Source organism: Canis lupus, chromosome 2 (assembly GCF_011100685.1).
Source record: "Canis lupus familiaris isolate Mischka breed German Shepherd chromosome 2, alternate assembly UU_Cfam_GSD_1.0, whole genome shotgun sequence".
In the NCBI taxonomy this organism is placed as follows: Eukaryota; Metazoa; Chordata; class Mammalia; order Carnivora; family Canidae; genus Canis; species Canis lupus.
Window position 1 is genome coordinate 40,569,877 of NC_049223.1, and position 22,170 is coordinate 40,592,046.

General features: G+C 42.3%; 1 protein-coding gene across 5 annotated transcripts in view; it reads right to left on the minus strand.

Moving 5' to 3' along the window:
• The window catches only part of PPP2R2B (protein phosphatase 2 regulatory subunit Bbeta), a 439,907-nt gene that overhangs the window by 399,632 nt on the left and 18,105 nt on the right, over positions 1-22,170 (minus strand). Inside the window, exon 1 of one of the 5 annotated variants that reach the window (XM_038530528.1) lies at positions 13,378-13,683. The exons of 3 other annotated variants lie outside the window; for them this stretch is intronic. In XM_038530528.1, the coding sequence (XP_038386456.1) occupies positions 13,378-13,451 (74 nt within the window). In that variant the 5' untranslated portion in view covers positions 13,452-13,683. Of the gene's footprint in view, positions 1-13,377; positions 13,684-22,170 lie in introns of those variants that run through there. One more of the 5 variants, XM_038530533.1, reaches the window with a different exon arrangement.

The following is a 22,170-nucleotide window of genomic DNA, read 5'->3' on the forward strand; positions in this document are numbered from 1 at the left end:
CAAAACACCACAGGGAAGCCACAGGCTGGGTTTCAGTGCCAGCTTTTAAACTAATTAGCTGTGTGCTTTTGGGCAGTTCACTTAAGCTCTCTGCAAGATGGTGGGTGGTGCTCTGACCAGAACTTTGCATCTCTTCCAGCTCTGGCTATCTGGTTTGATGCCAATTGCCAGGACCAGTGGGGTGTCCTTGTCTACTCAAGGAGGTAGCAGCCATTCCAAAAACAGCTCTACGCACAGGCAAGGGTGGATATTAATGTCCTTTTGTGTTGGAGATCACACTAAGACCCCTCCCCTGCTTAAGCAAGTCTGCAGCCACCCAACCTCCAACTGAGAGATGACGGTGTTTATGAGCAGTGCCCTGAACCCCTTGCCTCCACCAGCATCACCCCTAATGCTAAGTCTGGAGTTCCTACATCTCCAACAAGACATGGAGGGAGGAAGGAAACCATGCAAAATTCAATGATGTTGCTTATGTATATTTTTTCCTTTCTTTTATCCTAGGACAGTGTTTCTTGAAGGGCTGCACTTGGGGATTCCTTCCTCAATGGGCACTGGAGTTCTTGAAAGTGGAGGTTCTGAGGCTCCACTCAGGATGTACTGATTCAAAATTTTAGGGGGTGTGTGAGCCCCTGAATCTGTGTTTTAAGCCAAGCACTGCAGATGATCTTCATGTGTATGCTAGCACTTGGGAACCAGTGCCTTCCTAGAGAGGCAATATCCGCGGGTCACTGCACTTACCTGCTGCCACTATTAACCATGATTATTCACCATTTATTCAACAAAGATGTGTCACCAACTACCACGTGGCAGGCACAATGGTAAGCAAAAGCTCAGAGCTCCTGCTCTCATAGAGTTTATGGTCTAGCAAGAGGAAACATGATAAACAAATGCAAATATATAATAAGCGGAGCAGTGAGGCCATCTACAAAGTAAAATAAAGGGCAAGTGCTCTGGAGGTATGGATCAGGTTGGCAGGAAGGCCTATGCGAGGGGTAGTATTTGTGCAAAAACATACAAAATGTGAGGAAAAGAACCATGTGGTTGGGAGAAGAACATTCCAGGCAGAAGGGACACATACAAGGTCTTGGAGAGGGAATATGCTAGGTCTGCTAAAGGAACAGCAAGGAGGCCAGTGTAGGCTGAGTGTAGGCTGAGTGTGGGCTGAGTGAAGAAGGAGGTCACAGGAGATCATTGGGGTGCAGATCTCCTAGGCCTTGGAGGCCACAGAAAGACTTCAGGTTTTACTGTGTAAAATGGGAAGCCATGCAAAGAAATGGGCTTGAACAGAGATATTACATGATCTGAAAGGCCACTATCTTGGAGTATGTCTGCTTTATTTCTAGGGTGCCCAATGCTTTCAAGTCTGGATTGAGGGGGAAGTGGAGCAAATGACCTGTGGTGATACTGTATTATAGTTTTATTTTCTTTCCTATCCACAGTCCTATGCTTACTCTGGGACTCCTGGTTTCAGGCTCTCCTGAAGGCAACATAAAATAGGTATTTCTCTTGAGAATCAGGGCAAAGAGGGAGAAAGCTTTGCTAGAGAAGGCTGGCCCTGAGGGTCTGCATTCACTTACACCTTTATTGATTCTATCAGTCTTCAGTATGAAGACAGTGTGGGCAAGGCACTATGCAGCTGCTTTTGCAGATGTTATTTTATGTACTCCCACAGCAGCACGGAGGTAGGGATCATGACTGACATCTTATGGTTGAAGAAATGGAGGCTTAGTCTGAAGCAGGTGGTCACGGGAAGTGTTGGAACTTGGATTCAAAGGCGAGACAGTGACAGATAAAAGAGTCCTTTTCCCTCTATCATGGGTGGAAGAATGAAGCTCAGGGGGCCAGCCTACCTGGATTCAGATCCTACCCCTCTGCTGCTTGCTAAGCATGTGACTTTGGGCGGGTGATTTACTTTTCTGGGCCTCAGTGTCTGTATCTGCAAAATGGGGATAGTAAAAGTTTCCTCTTCACTCTTATTTGAACAAAATGAGCTAGTGCATAAAAACACTTAGAACAGGATATAGCACCTAAATGCTCCTTGTTACAACCATGACTAGAGACAAAGTCAAAGGGGACTACTTGCAGGAGCTTAGACTCCTAAGGCTGCACAGAGTATGATAATCGTCCTCATAAAGCAGAACTGTCATGAGGAAAATGTCTAAGATTTATGATTTGGGAAGAAATTTATTTCAATGATTCTAAGAAATAGAGTTCAACTCAATGTAAAGATCCAGAGACAGTCAGTGTTGCTCTGGTACAAGGGTCAGCTTTGGAGGGAGTGAGCTCTCCAGTGCTCCCTTGTCAGGAGTGCTGTGAGCCGTTCAGGGACCCCACGAAGGGCTGGACTAGTGGTTTCGGAGGCCTGCTCCCAAACAGAAGTTCTAGGATTCTTTCTAATGGGATGAAAATGGGGGCGGGGGGTGGGGCTAAGGGCTCGGCTTGTCTTTATTTTCCCTGTTCAGTGCCTTTTTCTTTTTTTCTTTAACTAGACTGTGTCGCCTTTGGGCAGGGCTCCAACACACAAACTCAGGATAGCCAATATCATGCCTTTTTGGTTAATATGCTCCCTGCTGGGCTCCTGTAGGAGTTCACATTTGAGGCTTTCACCCACATGCTAGACATTCCATCATCTCAGTTATAGGGCCATGAAAAAATGAATTAATAATGAAGATAGAACAGGACTTCCTAACCTTTCCTTGGTCACTCTCCCCTGAGAAGGTCACCTTGCTCTGTATATATGAAGATACACAGCTGAGCGGATGTACCATTCTTTCTAGACACTTTGATGGAGCAGCTATTTTGTGCTGAACAAACACTATATAAAAACATCTTTAGTGGTTTTGTCCCCACACAGTCTTTCTCTTCTTTCTAAATATCATGCTTCACAAGTGCTATGTCTGACAGAGCATGCTCAGTCTATTTTTCAATGCTGGAAATGTTTACTGCCTCTTCAGAACAGAGCATAGTGTGTTCCTGCCATTGCTCATTGAGAAGAAACACTTTTCTGGCTGGATGTCAAGACAACGGACAGGTTTCCGCACTGGATTCACGCTACAAACACACCTTGAGGCACTGGGGGCATCCAGAGAGCCATCTACAAGTCTCCTAAAATGCAAGGGCACGGATGGCTTTTAGGGGCCAGCTCCCTAAATGTATCCACCTGGCGCTTAGCTCTTCTAGTCTGATGGCAGTCAGGTGAATCTTCTCATGCTGCAGATGTGGACAATTCTCCCCCCCCCCCAAATTCATACCCTCCAATAATTTCCAGGTGCTCTGTGGATCAAAGCTATAATTGATATGACAGAGGCATGTAGGACCCACCACCCCAGGGCCTCATTGTTCACTGTCCTCCTGCTGGGTCTCTGTGCATCTGACACGCGAGCTTTCCTTGAGAAAAGAAAAGCTTTCCTTCACCACGACCCTCTAGTAACAGGGCTTCACAAACATGCTCTCCTTTGTCTGGAAAATTCTCTCTCATTCTGCCTACATAAAACTTATGTATCCTTCAGATCTCAGCTCAAGGGACACTTCTTCAGGAAAGACGTCCTCCTTTCCTGAAGAAAAGACGCTCCCTCCCTATTATAGGTATATAACCCTATTAGACTTTGTCTTCATATGTCCTCACCACTAGACATTTGCCACAGTCTACAGTAACTTGATTAATTGGTCTTCCATCAGGGCAGGAACCATATGCATGTTTACCGCAGGTGAACCCATTGCCTAGGCAATCTCTGACATGTAAGAGAGATGTTCTTTATGTGTCTGTTTGTAGTTTTTGAATAAATAATTTCTCTTGCAAGGAGGTTCACTGACTGCTCCGTGTGCTCCTAAAATTTCAAGGTAAGTGACATTCCCATGTGTCAACATTCAACAGAGCAGCCCTTCATGCATATCTTTGAAGTCATACATTTGTTTGCCTCCTGTTTGCTTCTCCTACTAACTGTGGTTTTGCAGATACCAGTGATGGCTTTGGCCATCTCGGCCCATCTTTTCTCCCAGCTCCATCTGCCAGGGAAGAAACAATGACTCAGAAAACTAATGGGCCAGTCTCTCTAACGATGGTGATGATTTCACCGCCAGTGATTTTTCTATTAGATTTATAAAATTGAGTCAAAATGAAGGAATTGCCTTGGGGCACAAGTACCAAAGACAAACAATGAATTCACAAACACAAATCAGAACACGGCTGGCCAGTATATGTGACAAACAAGCAGCAAAGGTGATGAAGGTTGAAACAATTGAAGAATGCAAAACTGAACTTTTTTTGTTGTTGTTGTTTTGATGGGAACTTAATGGTGTGGGAGGAACCCAGGATGTACCATCAGACCAGCTTGGTGTTACTATCGGTAGGACCCAGACAAAGACACTATCACAGTAAGTACAGGGATCATCTATTAAGTGGCTGTCAGGCACATTTCACTCGATGTCTTTAATCCTTACGATAAACCTGAAAAGGAAATGTAATTACTTCACTTTTGCCCTTGAGAAAACAGATGCTCAGAGGATAAATACCTTTAGTCATATTTGGAACTCTGGTTTATGTGATTCCAAAGACAGTCTTTTCCAACTAGAGAGTTCACCTCACAGTCCTCCCCCAGGGTCTTCACTGGTAAAACTTGGACATTGCCACATAAAATTGTTGTGATAATTATCTCTGTTTGATAATAATACCTGAGAGAGCTTGGCTCCTGGGCACATCTTTTCTTTTCTTTTCTTTTCTTTTCTTTTCTTTTCTTTTCTTTTCTTTTCTTTTCTTTTCTTTTCTTTCTTTTCTTTTCTTTTCTTTTCTTTCTTTTTTTCTTTTCTTGTTTTGTCTTATCTTTCCCTTTCTTTCTTTCTTTCTTTCTTTCTTTCTTTCTTTCTCTTTCTTTCTTTCTTTCCTCTTTCTTTTTCTTTAGGAATTCCTAAATTTTATTAGGAACTCCTAAAACTCCATTACCACTCCCAGCTTCTGATTTAATATGGGAAACTCAAGAGGGGTACGTACTTCACAAAGCACCATCACTTAATCTCACACCAACCCTGCCACATTTTGTTATATTGCCATTTGACTCCGAGGCACAGCAGGATTAGACCATTTATCAAGGGACACCAATGTCAAAAGACGACCAGAATGTACATATCTCTGGACTGCTGGCCTAGGATTCTTTCTATGACCAATTGCATCAAAGTGCTCAAGGCAAGGGTGACTTCTGAGGCCTCCACTAATACGAATCGCATTCATAATAGCAACAGCTCTTATTGAGCTCTTAATATACCTTGGGTAGCACACTATGAACGTTGTATGAATTATTATGTTTATTCACCACAGTAACTCTTTGATATGTGCATAATTTTTATTTCCCCTTATGTAGATGACAAAACTAAAGCCCAAGAATCTGAATGACTTTCTCTATATTAGGTATGTGTTTTAGCTGGTACCCAAACATAAAATCTTGAAGCAAAATCATAGCTACCGTGAAATGGGCAAATGCTCAGTAGAGTTCCCTTAAATTTGTAAGTGAATAACACTGACCTTGAATCTTCCCAGGACAGCCATTTATCTGCCAGACATCAGACATCTTAACCAAAAGCAACCTCTTCTTAGCTGTTGGATCTTACTCTGTCATTTTAAAGGGATCCACAGCTGGTCAATCTCTTTCTCCCAAAGCTCTTCCCTTTGAATATATTCCTCAACCCTAACCATTGTTTCTCGTAGACTCAGGTTCCCAGGTCTGACTGTTCATAAGATTCACCTGGGGAACTTTTAAAACTAGGATTCTGGGGGCCCCCTTCCAGGAAATCTGATTGAATAGGGACCTGGTGGAAATATCCCTCTTCATTTGCCACAGCTGCTGCTCATGCATAATCAGGTTAAAATCCACTGTTAGGAGTTGTGTATGCATGCCTTTCTCTCTCCCACCAGACTGTAGCTTCTAAAAATAGGGATGAGTCCTTTGCATCTTTTAAGTTCCCATGTGCTGAGAACAATGTCTAAAATACTGTATTTATGCATTGTATTGTAAAATTCAGTATACTACGGAGCAGATAGGAGCCTAGGCTCTAGAATCTAACAGTCTGGGTACAAAAACCCTGATCTACCACATATTAGCCTGTGGCTTTGGATAAGTTACATACCATCCTGTAGTTACTGCATCTGTAAAATGAGGACAATCAACAAGTATTTATATCATAATGTTTTTCTGAGATTTGTATGATTTGTATGAGGTAGTGACTATTAAGTATTAGCACGGAGTCTGGCAAATAACAAGCCACCACCAACGCTAGCTATGTAGGTAGGCAAAAATGATTCAATCAGCATGGAACTATTAATGCCTTTATGTGACTGTTGCTGTGGTAAGTGCAGTGGGGGGATACAGAAGAAATACTGTTAAGTCTCATTCACTGAATACCGACAGGCATTTTTACAGAATTGCAAAAAAATTTTTTCAACCTTCATAAGAATATTGATACATTATTATTGGAAAAGGAGATATACCAGTTCAGTAAACCAAAGGTCACCCAGCAAGTAATGATCAGTGTGAGACTGGAACTCAGGTTCATCTGATGTTGGAGCCCATTCTTCCTATTTTATTACTAAGAGTCCATATAAACATTTATTCATTCACCCATCATTCAATCAACAAGTATCTATTACATGCATACTAAATGCTAGAAACTATCCTAGATGGTGGAGATACAGGAGTGAACAAAAGAGAGAGAGCCTCTGCTTTCATGCAGCTTACATTCTATAGGGCAAAAAGAAGGGCAACAAGTAAATAAATGGTTATTTAACATGTTCAGTGAGATAAGGGCTAAAGTGGTAAAGGTAACCGGGGAGCATGTGCATGGGGGGGGGTGGACCGCAGGGATAGAGACAGAGAGAGGGAAAGAGAGATCTTAGGAAGGCCAGGAAAGGCCTCTCTGGTGAGGAAACATTTGAGTGAAAGAAGTGATAAGACATGATTGGATTCTGGATATTTTTAGAGGTTAGGCTCAGAGGATTCACTGTAAAAGTAGAAGGATATGAGACAACAACAGAAATGAATGACTCTAAGGTTTCTGGCTGGAGTAACTAGGAGACTGGAGTTCTCGTTCATGGAGCTGGAGAAGCAGCTGGACAAGCTGGAAAGTTACCTTTCTCAAAGGGAATGAGAAGTTGGGTTTTAAGACTTCTAATGCATCTCTGCGAGAATGCTGGGTAGGCAGTTTGATGTGCAGGTCTGCATATGGGGTGAAGAGGTTGGAAATGGGGATACAGGTTGAAGAGACAATGTCCAATACCATGGGGCTGGCTAAAGCCATCAGGACTGAGCACAGGGTAAGGGAGAGGCCTGAGGCCTGGGCTTGCATGTTTATAGTTCAGGAGTCTGAGAAAGACAGGCCATGGTGGGAGAAGGAAACAGAGAGGAACTGTGGGCCTTGAGGCCAAGACAAAGAACTCTTTCGAGAAGGAAGGAGTGGCCACCAGTGCCAAAGGTGCTTTAGAGCTGCAACAGGAGGAAGCTGGCAGAAATTGATGGGACAGATCAGTGAGGGGGCTGCTGATGACTCTCATAAGAGCAACTTTGGTGGAGGGACAGAAAAAGAGGTGGTAACTGCATACAGATGACTCTTTCAAGGCATTTTTCTGCAAAGAGAAGCAGGGAATGGGCAGTAGCTGGAGGTGGATACAGGGTGGTGAGATGAGTATCTAACATGGGGTGATGGACAGCATGTTGGTGGACCACACCAGTGATCCTGTAGAGATGAAAGATGTGGTGATGACACACAGAGAGCAGACAAGTGCAGGAGTGAAGGGCTTGAGTGGAAATCAGGGGTGGGATCCAGCTTCCAAGTAGAGGGTTGGCCTTGGATGAAAGCAGGGACAATACATCTATGGTAGAGAATAATTTTTAAAAATTTCTCTTTTAATCTAAAAACAACGTCAAGCAGCGTAAGGTTCTGTCTCACTTAATCCTTACAACAACCTGGTCAGGTGGCATAATATTATTTCCATGTTACAGAGAATCACAATGCGCATTTGGGAAAAGCTTTAAATGTAGGTGAGAAAATGAACAGTCAGGGAAAGCTGTGAGTGGAAGTGTGTTTGACGTGGGCCTAAAGAGTAGGTTGGTTCTACATATATGGAAGGGGCTAAGAAGAGAATTCCAAAAATATGAAAAACAAGAATTCCATAAATACGTAAAAAGGCACAAAAAAGACGAATGGATCTTTTCGTAGCGGGTACCTTGGAACCAGCCTGTGTGGGTTCTAATCCTAACCCTTGCACTTAACAGCTGTTTGACCTTAGGCAAGTTACGTAACTTCTCTGTGTCTTAGTTTCCTCATTTATAAAATGAAGATAAAAACAGTACTTATCTCAGGGGATTGTGGTGAGGGATACACACACCCGTCCCCACATCCATACATGTGGGTATGTTGGAATTATGCCCGATAAATAATAAGCATTGTATGTTTTAGTCATTATTTTATCATTATTTGACAAAGAGTTAGAAAAGTGTGTATTTTTTCCCTCTGTACATGGGTGCAGACTTCTAGCAAGCCTACTTTTGGGGTCACTGGAAGGTATTTTGCTTCTGGGTTCCTCCTCATGAAGGAGAATCACTGGTACATAGGCACATTTGTCACTCACACATTCAGTGTTTTATTTAGGAAGCATTTCTTGACCACCTACTCGCACGCCAGCTCTGGGCTAACCAGGACGCGTTGACTAATGACAAATGAAAGAACCCCCGTGCTCGAGCCACTCTGGGCCACCAGGACACAGGCACATAAACAGACCATTTCCACATAAGCTGACGGCTGTTCTCACACAGGTAACTCGGGAGGAAATGTGTTGTGTGCAGATAAGAGCACTGATTGCCGATTCCAGTAGTCAGGACTTGAGTCTTAGCTCTGTGGCTTTAGTAAGTGTGGCTCTGGGCAAGGCAGGGATGTGTCAGTCTCCTCATCTATTACATGGAGAGAACAGCACCTGATGGGAGATCATCTGAGCAGCAAAAGAGATTATACTGGCCCGGCCTGGAGCACATGGCCAGGGATTGTTGTGGTGCTGCTCGGCTTCTCCTTCTCGTGCCTTCTTCCCACAACTGTTGTGGTTTGCGTGACTCATAACAAGTCCTTCTTTGGAGCTGTTGAGGAAGTCTTCCTGGGAAGCCTCGACTTGACCTGACTTTTCAGAGATGAGCAAGGGTTTGCAACATGGAAACGTGACAGAGACCACGCAGGGAAAAGAAATGGTGTGGGGCAAGGCACATGACCCATGTCCCTTCAGGAGGAGACAGTGTCTCTACTCATCTGTTCAAGAGCCCAGAAAAGACCCTCCCATGTTGGGTGCCTAATTAGGTCCACTGGAAAATATCAGGCAAGTTTCCTCATACCTCACTGGCTCTCTTATCCCTGTGTGTCTCCCCTTCCTCTCTGTCCTGTCTGGAATGGTTTCTTTTTGCTTGTGATTGAGATTCCGCGCCTCTAATCCTGGAATCATTTTGCTGAACGAATCCTTCCCCACTGTGGTGGAGGGAGTTATGTGTCCTTTTAATGAGGTCCACAGAGAAGGGAAGACAATCCAACTGTCCTCTCAAAGCCCTGTTCGTGCACCAGCATTATTTAGGTGACCTTTTTCCCCTTTGTATCTCCTAATTTCAAGTTAAAACCAGTCCTCTCACGGCTGGCCACGAGAAGCTCCCCAACCCACAATGGTTAAAACAGCTTGCATTTTTGTAGCAGCAAATGCTTTGCCGAACCGTTTTGCCTGTGTTTTAAAAACATGTCTACACAACAGCCTTGGTGTTTGTCATAGTTACATTCAATAAAAATTTGTTGAGTGCCTATTAAGCGCTTGGTATTGTTCTAGTGCTGGGGGTCTAACAGAGGGCAAAATGACATGTGGGTCCTGCTCCCATGAAGCTTTCGGTCTAGCAGGGAGACAGGCATTCACAAAACAGGCACAGCAGGCCATTCGTGATGACAGACTATGACAGGTACTCTGAAGCACCCCAGCTCTCTAAGAGCTATGACCATGATCACCTGAGGGCCAGAGATGGCTTCTCAGCTTGAGCTGAGAGTCCAAGGCCAGAATTAACAAGGAACGGGGCTAAGTGGAGAAAGGGGCTTCCCAAAAGTCTGTGGTGGAAGGGAGATTCCTGAGGAACCAAGAAAGGCCGGTGTGGCTGGAGACCAGGCAAGATGTTCCATGCTCAGGGTCAGACAGGAAAGTCAGGCAGGGGTTAGAACACACAGGGCCTGCTAGTCCCTGCAAAGCCAACGAGAGGTTTTCAACACAAGCATGTTTGTGTTTCAGGGCATTTGAGGGAGGCGATATGATCATATTTTTTTAAAAAATATTTTGACTGAAATAGGAAGAACCAAACCTCGATCTGATGTATAAAGAAACAGTCTTGAAGGTTGAAAGTGAAAGAAGGAAAGAAAAAGAACGGTTATTTGTGGACCACATATTGTTGATTTACCCCACCTGTGAATGTGTTACTACATCACGTGCTTAGATAATGTCTGGGACACAGTAAGTACAACACAAGCAAAGGCCACTGATTATTATTATTATTATTGCTACTACTATGATTATCACCCTGTGTGTGGCATTCTGCGTGTATTTCTTTGCAGCTACCCTATATATCATCATCCATGTTTTACAAATGAGGAAACTAAGATTCTAAGAGGTTAAATAACTACCCAACATCCCCCAGTTGGCAAGTGGCCGAGCTAAAATTCAAAGCCCATGATCTTCCTGTGTTGAGAAAACAATGTCAAGACAAGCTGGGAGGAAAACCTGTCTTAAGTAGAATGGTTCCATTCTCTAAGAAGCCCAGCAATTGTTGCAGCTTCTTTTCTTTTTTAAAGATTTTATTCATTTATTATTTTAGAGAGAGAGCGAGCATGCAAGCAGGAGGAGAAACAGAAGGAGAGGGAAAGAATCTCAAGCATACTCCACACTGAGTGTGGAGCCCAATATGAGGCTCGATCACACCACCCATAAGATTGTGACCTCAGTCGAAATCAAGAGTTGGACACTCAACCAACTGAGCCACCCAGGCGCCCCAGCAATTGTTGAAGCTTCCAAAGTTGTTCTCAAATTACTCTTAAAGGGATGGTTTGGGTATTTTGACTTAATTGATTTTCACAGGGATATATAGAGAGAATTATTCATTCTCTGCCTCTTCAATTAAATAAAATAGGAAGTTCACAGCCATAACTTTTCTAGAAACTGAAGCTCAGATTCGTTCTCACATACATTTCTCCCCAGACAAACTCTAAATAAGTGTAACTAGTTCCGAGTGACACTGTGATGTATTTGAGGAAACTATTCACTACTGAAGATAATGTAATGAAAAAAGAAAACTTGACTATCTAAGAAAGTACATGGGACTCCAAGATGCACAGCACATACCATGTACCAAGGTTCCAAAAGAAATGGAATGATCATATTGAATTCTCAACATCCTGGGAATAAGACTTTATTTCCATCTTATAGATAAAATAGAGCATAGAGCAACTAAGTGACTTGGCTTTGATTGTTTGGTATTTAACTCATGCCTTCCCCACTCAGCTCCAGTGCCTGACTCATGAAGTTAATGTTTGCCACATGCTATTATCCCTACCTATTCTCTATTAGTCTCACAACGGATTGAAAGACAAGTCTCCTCACCTCCCCGACCCCCTAATCTGGTGACAGTTGGTGAATTATAGATAGTTTTGATAGGAATAAAACACAATTTCCATCTTGATGGAATACAACAGTTAAAATTGGTCTAAAAGAAAAAACAGCTCAAGAAAGCTCTTGGTGGTAGCAGTTTGTCCATATGAGGTAAGATCTTTAGTTTCATATACAAAACAGCAACTGAATAGACCAAGTTTTTGGGTTTTCAAAGTCTAAGCTAGGAGGAGAGAACAGAGGATCAATCAGAAATAGAAAAGTCATCTAGGCATCTTCCTATATGAGTTTAGGTCTTTCGTATATGGAAGGTTCCCCTGGAGATTTCTATCCATGCCATCCCCATCCTTCCCCAGTATATACAGAGGTTTTACTAAATTTCCCTCCATAAGAGGAAAGACTTCTCAGTGGGTCATCTCCTTTAGCCACCAATAAAATTTGTAAGGGAACTATCTGATTGAAAAAAACAAATCTGTAAGATACCACGATCTACGAAACATGCCATCCTTGGTCTCAATTCAAGGGTGATCCCAAACTTCTACTGGCTTTTCCTGGAGGTAATGACTGTAAATCACTTTATAGTAGAATGAGTCCTTCTCTCATTTTACACACACACACACCACACACACACACACACACACACACACGCTCCTACCCAGAGGATGAGAAACAAGGCTGGGTGTTCAGAATGGGCTGCTCCCCAGCTCCATCCCAGACAGTGTGGCTGCACAGAGGTGTGGTGACAGCACGGGACCATCCCCAGCCCTCCCCAGTCGGCGCTGCTCCTAGGACACCCCTCAGGCTGCCAAGCAGCCAGCCAGCTGCTTTTCTTGAAACTGCTCTTTTCCCAGGACGTGGCACATCAAAAGAAACAGGCAAATGACACGCAGGATACGCACCACCAGCTACGAGCTCCAGAAGTGTGGAAACCTGCAGTGCTTAGATGGAGGCAGACCGTCAGATGTTGACACGGGACACACAGGTGCACAGAGAAGTGCCCACGCGCACACGCACACGGATGCACAGCGGCCTAGGGTAGGAGGTCGCGCAGCAGGTCCCCCAAGCACCGGGAGCTGGGCACTGTGTGCACCAGGCTCAGCTCACCCTTGCCGTAAGGCACCAGCTTAGGACCCCCACGAACCCCATTCCCAGCAAGTGCTCAAAGTCAGCTGCGGCTTCCCGCTCGGCAGGCAGCGTGGGGACAGACTGGGAGCCGAGCAGCCCCCCGCGCCCCACCGCCAGGGAGCCCACTCATTCTATCCGGCTAATTGCTATCTTGGGCATGCACCAAGTTACTAAACAGACAATGACAAAAACAGAGAGCCTGGACAAATCTATGTGGCAGCACCTACTGAAAATTTTCTTCCTTACCAGGAGTTCTAATTACTTGTTTGCTCGTGAAGTAGAATAAGGGAACCTGGCAAAATATTTCTGATTTCTTTCTTTCTTTCTTTCTTTCTTTTTTTTTTTTTTTTTCCGACTCGGCTCTATCGGCTCTGAGATCACCTTTGCAAGATTATCCTGCTCTTTAGCAAATACTTCCCTTTGCTTACAGAAGCCGGACTGATTTTAGAAGCAGATCTAAGTCTGTTGGATCCAAGCCTTTGCCAGCAACGACAGTCATCTGGTGGCTACGGAGAGCCGTATCAGCAGAGCCTGTGGGAAGTCACACACCAGCCCACTTTTTCCCACCCACCCAGACACTCTCCCTCTCTGGTCTGTACCTTCCGTGTGGCAGCTGGAAGAGAGGATGGTATTCGGAGGTCTGAAGATGTAAGGCAGGTAACGAGAGAAGCATTTCATCTTCCAACAAAAATAAAAAATAAAAACCTAAATAAAAAACCAGTCTCCTGAATCCATGAGGATTCTCTTGGCCTTGAGAGCTGGCTACATCACCAATATGTTTATGTAGGTTCTCCCCTGGATCTGCAAAGCTGGGAAGCCCGAGGAATAACTGGAGATGGGTCCCATTTTGCCATCAGCGCCAGGAAGCACTGCCTTACATTTCTGCATGCAGCTCAAACTCAGAAGCCCCCAAGCAAGCCGGGATATAGCCTCTTCATTGGCTGCAGCTTCTCGAGCAGGATTTGCTGAGTAAGTCAGCCCTGCCTGTAAACACACGCTGAAATGCCCTGCCTGAAACCTCTACCTTTTCCCGTGTGGTCAGTTTCTCCTCCAGCAATAGAAATCCAGCAGGATAGGGGAGCACTGAGGATAAGTGACCATCTCTTATTTAGCTGGAAGATCAGATGAAACAAAGGCAGCACAGTGTTCCACCCTGAAGAGAGATGGCTGTTAAAAGAGCCACCCGTAATGCCATGGGTCTCAGGAATATTAAAGTACAGTGCAATGAAATGGGTCTCTGTCCTTGCTTCATCTAGATTTAGCTCTATGTTTTTTAAATACTAAAGCCCAAACAATAGGACCATTTATCATTTAGGTGAAGCTCAAAGCTGGGGTGAGTAGTCGGTGACAGAGGGCTAACACAGACAGATTCTGTGCTCCACTACAGCCTTTTTTTTTTTTCTGCTAGCCGTCACACCAAGGCAGCAACCTGGTTCTGAGTTATTTGCAGGACAAATTTAAAGCCACAACACAAGAACGGAGGCCAAACCCAAGGAAACGGACCCTTTACCACTTGGTGTACCCTGGTGGCATGGAAAAAGTAAGTTGATCTAAGAATTTGATGACTTTACCAAAACACTCAGATTTCACAAGAGAGGGAATGAGAATATCCCTCATTGAGGCAGGACGAACCACCACATAATTTTGGATGGGGGAATTTGGTTTTGACCCCTGAAATAATAATGATTTTGGGAACTTCATCACTGAAAGGCAAACACGAGCTATCAGTTTGGGATTTTTAAGTTCTGTCAAAGAAACTATTGTCCATGATAGAGAAAAGGTGAATGTCCTTTATGCTGCAATTGGAAGCACAAGGAAATGATTTAATGGTCTATGGAAGAAAACCAATATTCCCCTGAGAGGGAGTTTTAGAAATAAAATTTAACATAAAATTTAAAAACAAGATTTAATATAAAATATAAAATGTCTTGCTCCAATTACACTAAAAAGAATAAAAAATCCAGGAATAACTCTAACCAAAGAGGTAAGAGACTCTGAAAACTATAAGACGATGGTAAAAGACTAAATAAAAGACAAATAAATGGAAGATATGTTGTGCTCATGGATTATAAGAATTAATGTTGTTAAAATGTCCATACTACCCAACGTAATCTACAGGCTTAATGCAATCTCTATCAAAATACCAATAGCATTTTTCACAGAACTAGAACAAATAATCCTAAAATTTATAAAGAACCATGAAAGACCTCAAAGACCCAAAGTAATTTGAGAAAAAACAAAGTTGGAGGTATGGTAATTCCAGATTTTAAGGTATACTATAAAGCTATAGTGATCAAAACATTATGGTGATGTACAAAACTAGACCTATAGATCAATGGAACAGGATAGACAGCCCAGAAATAAACCCATACAGATGGCCAACAGACACATGAAAGGATGCTCGACATCACCGATCATCAGAGATGCAAATCAAAACCATAGTGAGATATGACCTGACACCTGTCCCAGTGGCTGAAAATAAAAAGACAAGAAACAACAAACACTTACAAGATGTGGAATAAAAGGAACCCTTGTGCACTGTTGATAGCAATGGTACAACCATTGTGAAAAACAATAAAGAGTTTCCTCAAAAAATTAAAAATAGAAATGCCATATGATTCAGTAATTCTACTCCTGGGCATTTACCTAAAGAAAATGAACACTAATTCAAAATAATATATGCAAAAAATAAACCCCAACAAAATAATACATGCATCTCTGTTTATTGCAGCACTATTTACAATAACCAAGATATGGAAGCAATCCAAGTGCTTGTCAATAGATGAATGGATAAAGTAGACACGAGAGATATAGATATAGATATAGACATATAGATAAAATAAATAGAGATAGATACAGGTAATGGAATATTACTCAGCCATAAAGAAGAATGAGATCTTGCCACGGGCAATAATATGGATGTACCAGAGTGTATAATGCTAGTGAAATAAGTCAGGAAGAGAAAAACAAATATCATATGATTTCACTCATATGTGGAATCTAAAGAACTACTGAACAAATCAAAACAAAATAAAACCAAACAGATTCTTGAATGCAGAGAACAAGTTGTGGTTGTCCATGATGAAGTGGGGGAGGGGGGAGATGGGGAAATAGATAAGGTGGGTTAAGAGGCACAAATTTCTAGTTGTAAAATGAGTAAGTCACAGAGATAAAAAGAATAGCAGAGGAAATATAGTCAATAATATTGTAATAACCTTATATGATGACAGATGGTGACTACATTTATCATGGTGAGCACAATGTATAGAATTGTTGAATCAATATTCTGTGCACCTGAAACTAATATAAATTGTATGTCAATTTATTTCCATTTTTTTAAAATTTATTTCCATTTTTTAAAAAAGTGTGCATTGAAATCTGGTAGAAAATTTTTTAATTTTTTTATTGCTTCTTCTCTTTACAAATATACTTAGCACTGGAGAAACATATTGGGCTGTCTAGGAAAGCAAAAACTTCGAGGCATAAAGTAATTATAGTCTTAGCCCAGGCCGTGATGTATAAATAGACCCTTCCACCAATATGCTTTCTCTCTGACTTTTGGGCCACTGTGAAATGACAACAAACTACTGGCAGATACAGGATGTCTAATCCTTCAAAAATCATATAACCCATGACTTCCTTAGACCTAGACACCAGGCAAGGATGGGCCATCCCAAGTAAGGTGCTGTTTAAACAATGCCTAAATGGTCTGGTTTGGTTGTATGAGTCATCTTAACCTCATGACACAAGAGCATATCCAGAGGTGTCTCCCTGAGAAGTACTGCACGCGTGACCTCTATTCAGTCTGACCCAAATTTGAATCCCTGTGCACTCATTTACCAGTTGGGTAGATATAAACAAACTCTAACACCTGTGAGCCTTCCTTTTCTGTATTAAAATGGGAACAATGACAAGGTTTTCCTTGTGCATTCTCAGGGGGAGTGAGACAATAAGCATATGAAGCACGTAGCTCACTGTAGCCACGTGATCAACTGTTCCTACTGATGGTGCTCTTGCTGTCACTGTGCACCTTCTCTGAGCTTCTATGGCCAGACATGGGCCTGAGAGCAGGGACAGAAGAAGTGTGGTGAGGAGGGTGGTGGCACAACTAGACAGCCAGGGTTTAAGCATGCCTTTGATACTGACTTACTGTGTCATCTTGGGCAATTGACGTCACATCTCTAAGCCTCATTACGTTGTGAATAGGAATAATAACAGAATCTCACAGGATATGATGAGGGCAAAAGAGGATGGTAGATACGAAGGGTTTAGAACAGTGCCTAGCAAAATGTAAGTGCTTCCTAAGTTTAATTGCAGTGTCTAAAGCAGTAATAACAGCCCTGAATCACAGGATCTTATTGCATTTACTTACCCATCTTGTCTATGCAATGAAATTGTAAACTTCCTGAGGGAAATAACAATGTCTAATTCATCTTTGTACCCCAAGTTCCTGGCACAAAGTAAATACTCAGTAACTATTAATTGAATGAGTAAATGAATCAATGGATGGATGGATAGGTGGATGGATAGATGGATAGATAATATATATGGGAGAAAACTTTTGAAAGAGATATTTAAGACTTTTTTTTGTAGAGGTCTTTCACAGCACAAATGAATTTGAGCCCATTATAAAGCCGGAATATATTACTCAGGCAAAGATATTATGGTATTCATAAATAGACATGCTTCCACTTAGCATGATTTAGTCTTAAATAAACGGTAGGCATTTAGTATATATACCTTCTGAGTCAATAGCAGGGACTTAGTAAATACTTCCTGAGTGACAAAACATTCACTGATTATGCTGCCCATAATTAACTTGAAAGAACTAAGCAACCGCCCCACGTCTCCCAGCAAAAAGCCCATCTCCTTCATTAGAATCAAAAGATCAGTGAGGCTGGCACCTAAGTTCCAAACTGCCACTCCAAACCAACCAGTACCTCTTGATCTCAATTGAAAGCATCTTTTCCAATCCTACTTTAAAATTACTGATTTTATGCCAGCGCTGTGTACCCCACCCACCCAGACACAGAATGAGCAAGGGGCAGAAAGAACAAATGTGAAATCTCCTCGATCAGATGATTCTGACACAGTTGGTTTGCACTGCACCATTTGAAGTGTTTCAGTATGCTTATGTATCTCTTTGATTCTCTTTGATTCTCTTTGAATTCTCCAAACCATCCCATTTTACAGAAGGGAAAACAGGCTGAGAGGATATAATAATTTATCCAAAGACAAATAGCCCCCAAGGAGATCTAGCGTTTTTATACCAGCCTCACTTAGTGAACTTGCATATTTCAGAGCCATCAATCTGACTGATACAGATTCTCTGAGGTCGGACAAGGAATCTGCATATTCCACATGCCAAGTGATTCTTGCTTGAGTTTGAGAACCTCCAGAGTGAGGTATTTCATTTCATGCTTTGTCTTGAAACGTAAGGGTTACAGAAACTTTTTCAAATACTCTTGTCCCAAATCATGTATCTCGCTGCTTTGATCCAACATTTTGTTGGCACCCTGATGTTATATTAGGCATTAGTGAGTGATTTGCTGACTCTTGCTCTAAAGGACTGCATTTTCCAGAAAAAAAAAAAGGACTAATAAACTATTACAATACAACTTCATAGGGGTTATGATGGAAAGAAGGGATCTGAAAAGATTCTTTGGGATTACAGAGCCCCAAAAACCTCAATGTTAGAGATCCCGTTTGGGGCATTAGGCATTATTTACAAAAAGCTCCTGTTAAAAGGCAATTATCTTACTGGGAACCACAGCAAATGAACAGTAAGCAGTCATTAACCCCATAAGTGGAATGCGACTCTGCTATAACAAATGGCATCACAGATAAGAGCAGAGCTACCAAGACAGGAATGGTCTTACTAGGGAGATGGGAGGCTCAAAGGCATTGGCAGAGGTGCCTGGAGGCTCAAAGGCATTGGCAGAGGTGCCAAGAGCATAGAGGGATCTCTGAAAGGGAAACCAGGAGCCCAGGAGGAGGGAGAGAGAAAGGTGACCCATTTTAGGTGCGATGTGAGAAGAGCCCTGGAGTCTGGCGAAACAGAGCCTAGAGATCAGAAATTCCCCAGATGATTTCCACATGCCAGGTTCTGACATCAAATGGCAGAGAAAAAGCAATTAACTGGGAGATTGTTGAGGAGCACTATAGACCAGGGCTGCTCCAAGCTTTTCTTTAGACCACCTCCAGGGAGATCAGAAGTATTCACTTTTGTCTCACAAAGCCCCAGCTGGAGCCCTTGCTTTGGGGCCTCCCTAGAGCCCACTGTGCCTTGCCTATTGCCTACCCCCACTGAGCCCGCCTCTTTGGGGAAAGTTATCCTGATCATGGTCTTTTCATTTGTCCTTCCAACCTCCTCTGGGGGACATTTCAGCGTTAACAGTTTTTCATTTTGCTCAGAAGGAAAGTAAATCCCAAGGAAACAAAAATTAGCTTATTTAAGATGGGTCAGGATGAGCCCGACCAGGTTTGCACTTTCAAGTCAAAGCAAAGCAAATTCCTATTCATTCTACAAGTCTTAAACAAAATGTCACATCTTCAGGGAGAGGTTTCTTAATGCCTCAGGCTGGGCCAAACCCTTTTGCTACAAACTCTCAAATACCATCATTTCCCTTCAAAGCACTTATTCATTACTGAACATATTTATTGAGCATCTACGTATATCAGACATCGTACATGGTACTGAAGAATCAATAGTAAACAAGACAGATTCAAGATGCCTGCCCTTTTCTTCAGGGGCAATTATAACTCCTAACATACAGGGTTGTGGCGAAAATTTGATGAGATAATTCATTAGAGTGTTTAGAATTCTGTGTGGCATGAAGTACTGTTCGATTACTTTGGTAATTGCTGCTAAGTGTCTAATTCCCTTGCCAGACTCCAAGTGGCAGGAGGGTAGAATTTTGACTTTTCTCTGCTGAATCCTGAGTGTGGGGCTCACTGCCTAGTGCATAATAGGAATTCGATAAGTTTGTGCTGGATGGAATTGATTTGGACTAAAACAGACAGAATTGTGACATACTTTTCATCCTCTCCCCCATATTCTCCAGCCAGTATGTGGCATTCACAACTTGGTACATTCTGATTTGGAAGAGGAACCTCTGTTTGGTAGTTCCTTCATCCATTTATATAACATTTTTAGCAGCTATTAAACACTAGGCATGCTTCTAGATGTTGGAGATACAATAGTAAATAATACATTGAGGTTTAGCATGTTGAGGTTATATTCTAGAAGATGGAGATAGACAATAAGCAGGTAAACATCATATCCACAAAGTTATTTCAGATTGTGAAAAGGAATGATCTAGGAATTTATCCAAAGAAAACAAAAACACTAACTCAAAAAGATATATGCATCTCCATATTCATTTGCAGCATTACGTATAGTACCCAAGATAGGGGAAACACCTTATGTGTCAATTGGTGGAGGAATGGATACACATAATGAGTACATTATATATATATATTCAGCCATAAAAAAGTAGGAAACCTTACCATTTGCAGCAACATGAATGGACCTTGAAGATATAATGCTAAGTGAAATAAGACAGACAAGTACCATATGATCTCACTTATATGTGGATTCAAACAAAACAAAACAAGCAAACCCCCTTCCCCAGCTCAGATACAGAGAACAGACTGGTGGTTGCCAGAGACCAGGTGGGTGAAGTATGGGCAACATGGGTGAAGGGGGTCAAAATGTACAGACTTACAGATATAAAATAAATAAGTCATGGGGATATGATGCACAGCCTGGAGACTACATTTAATAATACTGTATTGTATATTTTAAAGTTGCTAAGAAAGTGGCTCTTAAAAGTACTCATGATAAGGAAAAATGCTGTAATTTTGTATGGTGATGAATGTTCACTAGACTCACTGTGGTGGTCATTTCACAGCACATACAAATACCGAATTATTACACTGTGCACCTGAAATTAATATAATGCTACATATTAATCATCCCTCTATTTTTTTAGAAAAGAGGATGAAGGAAATAAAATGGGGGTTGTGGTAGAGAGTGATTGCTTGGCTTAGATGGTCAGGGAGGGCTTCTCTGAGGAGGTGACATTTCAGCTGAGGCCTGAAAGAGAACTTGCTGGCCAAGAAATAGTTTGGGTTCGTTCTCTCACCCAACCCTGCTGTAGCCTGTACATTTTCTTTCAGAGAGGTTGTGTGTTCTACCTTAATTCATTAACAATTTAATTCTTTTAAACTAATAGTTAGCTTTTGTCCGTGTTCAGCGGGGACACAGATTGTGCTGTGTTGCTCACCAATGCATCCCCCAGACTTTCCCTGAGAGGCCAGCAGAGGCTTGATTCACACGGTTGACAGGGAGTCTGGCCCAACAGCTCAGCTGCTTCCCCAGGCGTGTGACTGAATCAAGGAAGAGGTAGGCAGCTACAGATAAGACTAAAGAGGATTTTGAAGATGGGGAACAGGCTCAATGTAGAGCACATGCGAAGGGAAAAATAGAACCTAGCTGGTTACAATGGACGATTTGGCTCTCAATGAAAAGACTATAAGTGAAAAGCATACTAAAGCCAAGCACATTTTCCACCAAATTTTATATACTAGTTCTCACAGTGCCGACCAAAAGTAGACAGCTTCTCCTCATTTATAAAGAGATGTCAGAGCAAGTGGGCTATATTTTTTCATTCTAAGGCATATGAATAGGACTTGATTTTCATGATGAAAACAGCAGTAATAACATCAACCACCAAATCTGAGTTTTTACGAGGTCCAGTCGCTCTGTTAACCACTATGCCTAGGACACCTCATTTAATCCTCTTAAAAAACTTATAAGAAAGTAAATGTTATTATTTTGTTTATACATGAAGAAATTTGCACGGAGATGTCAAATAACTCGCCAAGTGTGAGCAAGTGGAAGAGCTGAGATTCCAGCGCAGACTTCTCACTCCTACCCCCACACTGTCTGGATGCTGCACTGTTTCCTGGGCTGTGTGATCTTGACATTCTCTTCCGTGGAGTCTGGTATAGGACAGGGTGCCTAGAATGACACTCATCTTCTGTGTCTACATATATGGAATTGGTGGGCATTTGATCAGGGCTGGTCAAATTTACTTCTGCTCATTTGGAAGAAAGAGTTTGCTAATGACTAGCCTAGTCATGTGGGGGAACTATAACCAAATCCACACACAACTACTTATCAGTGCCTCCAGAGACTCACTATGCATTGAAGGGTTGCTTTTTCCAAGACACAGTGCCAAGGACCATGGAGGTGGAGGAATGTGTAAGGCAGAGGTGTAAAGGTGATTGGGGAGGTAAGAAATCAGTGAAAAAAATATGAATATATTACCAAGTAGGGAAGGGCCATAGGAGAATAACAGATAAAGTGCAGAACAGGAAAATCTCAC